Here is a 5,005-nt window from a genome sequence, read left to right on the forward strand (position 1 = left end):
GTAGCTGGTGCTTATGTAAATTTCAGATCAAGATATGATTGAGCTAATTGAATAATTAAGAAGAGAAGTTGGCACAAAATCCTGAAACGGATCAGCCCTTGTTGTGCACCCCTGGAGTAGAGGTACTACGATCCGGGATTTAAACTGGCAGTATTCCTTCTCCTAGACCTCCCCAAGTCTGAACTTCCCTGTGGTGGTTGTATTACAAATGGACCTCTTAGTTGCACATAATGCAGCATAACTAGATTTAAACACAACAAAAAGGTCAAGAGAAGACAATGCAAAATGGACAATGGTGGATTTTCAACAAATGAGGCTTGAGGATTTTTTGCTGTCATATGATAAATATATAATCAAAATGTGTGAACCACTAAATCCAAAACACAATGCTGATTATCTTCAACACTATATTGCACATTTATGAAAATGTACATAAACATTACTTAAATATTAATTGAGGTTAAAGGTGAACCTATATTTTTCATGGCAATCCCAGAAAGAAGTACTAAATACAAAAACCATGTTCTGAATATTAATAGAATGATAGTCTTTACTTGAGGATTACAGACAGGAAATGATATCAGAACAGCAGTGCTTAAATAGAGATACTTGTACTTCCCAATGAAATACTTTTCAAATATTTTGTGTTAGCATTTGCAGTGCAAAATAAAGATCCTTCTTGCTACATAAATAACATGTTTAACTGCACAGTAAAAACATTTCAGCCCTCTTCATCCGCTCTTCTCTGAGCTGCAGTCCCTCGTGTCCACTCAGCAATTCACAGACACAGCAAGAGAACACACACACTTCATATGATGCTCTATAAAGCTATGTCCCCCTTATGTTTTTTAAAAGAAATTCTTCTTTTTTTTACATTAGCTTGATAAACAGGCTGCCATTGCTTTGGTTAGAATGTGGTTCCAGACATTTCAACCTACGAAAAAAGGAAAAGGAAATAAAAAGAAGCCTTGCACATTAATAATCTTTATACCATGAAAAACAAAGACAAATGTGTGTGATACTGGGAGTGCCCCATAAGATGAACACACCTCCTGGCACTCCCTCTCTCCCAGCCTGGTGGTGTACTCCACAATTGGGTCATTTACAAGAAAAACTGCCAGGGCACTGTGAAAACTAATCGTCTATCCTTTCACCTGCGCAAGAAAATACAAACGCTCATAAACAATTCCTAATAAATGTCTTGTGTGTTCAGAATTTTTTTTATTATGATTAATTCAAGGCCAAAGGAAATATAAAATGCCAACAAGTAGTGTTTTTCAGTGGCGCAACCTGTCAAATCAGGGATCAATGATCGCAAACGCAACTGATTTCAAAAAGATTTTTTCCAGGACTTGCAGAGTATTTTCTGGAAAGCTCTCCGAAAGTCCTGGTTGAATATTGTGTAAATGACAGGGTTCAGAGAGCTGTTGCAGTAACCAATCCAAAAGAAGAACTTGAATAGCGTGTCAGGAATCTCACAGGCTTTCCTGCAGACCGCATAGAGGCTGTAACTGAAGAAGAAAGGAAACCAGCAGACCACGAACACTCCCATGACCACGGCCAGCACAAAGGTGAACCTCTTCTCCCTGGCCTGGGACACCTTCTTGCGCGATGCCATGTTTCTCCTTTTTCGGCGGGAGGTGAAGAGGTCGATTGATTTGTTGCTGGCCCGGGAAATCCGGCTCGAGTTTTTGGACAGGGAGCTGTTCTTCCGGCTGGACCTCCTCTCCTTCCTGGAGCCCTTGTCCCGAGGCTTTTTGCCTTTTCCCTCCGACGAGCTGCTCTCCTCGGGGTCGATCTCGTCCTTCTCCGGGGGTTTCTGTTCGTTTGACATGGACGGGCAGTGCCCATTTTCTTTCTCACCATTCAGTTTTAACGAGGTGCCTTTGCTTAGTCCGTTTTCTGTCTGGGGGGAGCCGTCTGTCCCCGGCCTTTTCTCTGACATTTGTCTCGTTCTGGTTTTGGCCACTTGGTATATTCTGATGTACACCAATATCATAATAACGCAAGGTGCAAAAAACGACGCTATGCTGGAGGAGAGAATGTACCACGTATCGTCGTTCAGTTCGCACTCCGGTTTAAGAGCGTTATCACTATTACTGTCGATTGAAATTAACGGTGGTGAGGATATAACGGCGGATATCAACCAAACTATAACTATAATGCCCTTAACTCTTTTCGGTGTCCGTTTTAGATTATATTCAACTGCTTGTGTTACAGACCAGTATCTATCTAAACTGATAGCACACAGATGCACTATAGACGAAGTACAAAATAGGACATCTAATGCCAAATAAATACCACACCAAACTTTCCCAAAAAACCAATAGCCCATAAGTTCGTTGGCCAGGGAAAATGGCATAACCAGTGTAGCCACCAAGATGTCTGCACTGGCCAAAGAAACCAAAAACAGATTCTGGGGTGCCTTCAGCGCTCTACTCGTTAATACAGCGATTACAACCAAGACGTTCCCGACGACAGTAAACACAATAAGAAAGCTTACGAGCGCTGCGAGACCTGCCACTGTAGCCAAGGAGTATCTACTTTCCACAGGGTGAGTGGAATTTGGAGGGACAACCAGGGACGCGCCGATTCCGCTGGAATTGTATGAATCCATTTTGTTCCCTTTTTTATCTCGCCTTAATCCCAGAATGTTTTATTCAGTAAAGAATCACGGAACTATCCGTAATTGGAGTCCCCAGATCCCACATGTCTGAGGCGCTCCTGCAGTCTTGAGTGTCCGTTTTTACCTGTTCATTATTTTTACTGAGTTGGTGTCACCTCTCTCAACGGGGGACGGACTTCATTGAAACCAAACGAGGATAGCACGTCTTTACAAAAAGAACATCCAGCCACGCATTTAGTCCATTAATCTCGGAGTTGAGGTTCTTTACGCGTACATCCCCGCGCGTCTTCAACCGACTCTCTGTTTCGAGAGACTGCTCTTGCTTCCCCGCGCGCTCCTCTCGCGGCTCATCAGTGTCCTGTCTGGATCGCGATACCCACGTGCTATTCGCAACTAAATCCTGCACCGCCCCTGGCACATAGAATGTCTAAAACATCTCTTGCTATGGTTACTGTTCGTCAACATTGTAAATAAATTGTATGTGGTTGGGTGGGTGCGTAAAAGTGGGTGAAATCACTTTATACATCATTTCTCTAATTTACGCACAAACGCACATACACAAATACAGAGAGTGACGGAGGATGCGAGAGAGAGCGATAAGAAAATTGTGTGTCTGTGTGTGTGCGGGTGCGTGTGTGTATAAATGGCGAACAGATGGTAGCATGTAGTTTACACTAGCACTATAACCTGTGCTAAGTCCTCTTACTTTACGGTCATCATAAATGCTGCACACTGGGGGTCAGTATTGTAGCATTACAGATTAACACATCTCTGAGGTTACAGCCTCAGTTCATTTTAAATGACACGTTTGTGTCATTCCATATTTGCAACACTAAAAGGAGGGACGTGTGATATAATATTTCACTGAAATGAAAGCATATTCATTTAAATGACAGTTTATTGTATCCTCTTTTACTCTTTTCTTGAAGTAGTTGAGCTTTGACTAGGTCCACTCTCTGCAGCTCACCAATGTGGCAGAGTTTGGAAGCTAGCTCTGGGAAGCATTTGTTTCGGCATTTTCATAAAGTAATGATCTCTCTCTATCTCGTTCTCTCTATCCCTATCTGTGTGTGTGTGTGTGCGTGCGTGTGTAATGACTCAGCAATTAACTGAAATTCAACACAAGACTCAGCACAACAAGGAGGAACGAACCGTGAATGCCTGAACAGAAATGACATCTGCTCTGTGGTTAGGCACATCCTGCTGAAATGCTCTCTGGTGTGAAAGAGTCGTGAATGCCAGGCAGGCCCTGGAGGACAAATGGGAGGTAAATGGAACTAAATTAGGTTATTAAACCCTCAAGGTGTTTTTGGGTTCACGTTACTGCTCGCATAAATGGCTTACAGATGGCCATTAATTATGAATAAGACAAGGCCACGGTGATGTTCTTTGGCTAGCATGTTATACACATTTTTTAAATTTGATATTCATATTGGCAGCTTTTCTTGAAGGGTAGAGGTACATCTGTGGCAAATTGACACACAGCTTTAAATGGCAGTCTGTGAAGGTGCATGCAGGAATCTATTTCCCTTTAAAAGGCAGAGTGATTCGGGAAGAACCTTACCTGCTCTCTAAAATTATTTCATTTCCGCAGCCAACTGACTTTCTTCTCATGCAACGCTATACAACCAATTATACACTGACCCTGCAGACCTTCCTGCTGAAGATCAAACAGCAGGTAAGCTGACTAGACAGACCCAGTGGGTTGATGATGTCTCGCTCTGGGGGCTAGTTACACATGCTATAATTACAGGTGTGATTCCCCCTTGCCATTATAATTGTACAGCTCACCAGCTCTGCAATGAATCAATGACTGCTCCTATTTATGATTTCATTAATAGCACCAAGCAGTTAGTGCATGCCTTTTTTGTCAATTTAGTTGGAATGCTTAATGAACCTCATTCGCCTGATTTTCTTATATTTGCAGAAAAATCCCCCAAAAATGAACAAGCGTGTGTTAAATTGCTTGTGTATCATGAAAACAAGGGAATGATGTCCTGTGAAGGCTCTGTGAATCCCACACTACTCTGTGTGACTGTTTGAACAGTCGCGGGAAGCTAAACCCTCTGTGAAGCTGCCCCTCGGCCATTTTTTTGGGATTGTGAGTCTGGCGTATATGGTGCTCTTTAGCAGGCGTGACACACAGTTGCCTGGGTAGAATTACGCCCATGTACGCTCTGTCCCCCAGGGAAGTGCATGACTGGCCATGACACGGGCCAATCAGAGAGGGCTTTCGGTCAGCATGGTCGCCCCTGCTTCCCTGTCGAATGACAGGTCATTCGGTCTCTGGTCGTCTCTGGTCATTCGGTCGCTCACTGTCTCCCCTGCAGCAGCTTGCATTGCCCTCTGGTGCTGCCCAGTACATGAGTCAATGTGGTC

The 5,005-nt window shown here is 43.3% G+C and overlaps 1 protein-coding gene across 1 annotated transcript; it reads right to left on the reverse strand.

Moving 5' to 3' along the window:
• Positions 1–526: 526 nt before the first annotated feature.
• LOC118231465 (alpha-2 adrenergic receptor-like) lies at positions 527–3,238 on the reverse strand. The gene has a single exon (XM_035425275.1). The coding sequence runs from the start codon at positions 2,615–2,617 to the stop codon at positions 1,331–1,333; it is 1,287 nt and encodes a 428-aa protein (XP_035281166.1). The 5' UTR covers positions 2,618–3,238; the 3' UTR covers positions 527–1,330.
• Positions 3,239–5,005: the final 1,767 nt, after the last annotated feature.

This window comes from Anguilla anguilla, chromosome 7, assembly GCF_013347855.1.
Source record: "Anguilla anguilla isolate fAngAng1 chromosome 7, fAngAng1.pri, whole genome shotgun sequence".
Lineage (NCBI taxonomy): Eukaryota > Metazoa > Chordata > Actinopteri > Anguilliformes > Anguillidae > Anguilla > Anguilla anguilla.

Bases quoted from the DNA above. Each gene is read 5' to 3' on its own strand.
- LOC118231465 (XM_035425275.1), bottom strand. From the start codon at position 2,617: ATGGATTCATACAATTCCAGCGGAATCGGCGCGTCCCTGGTTGTCCCT.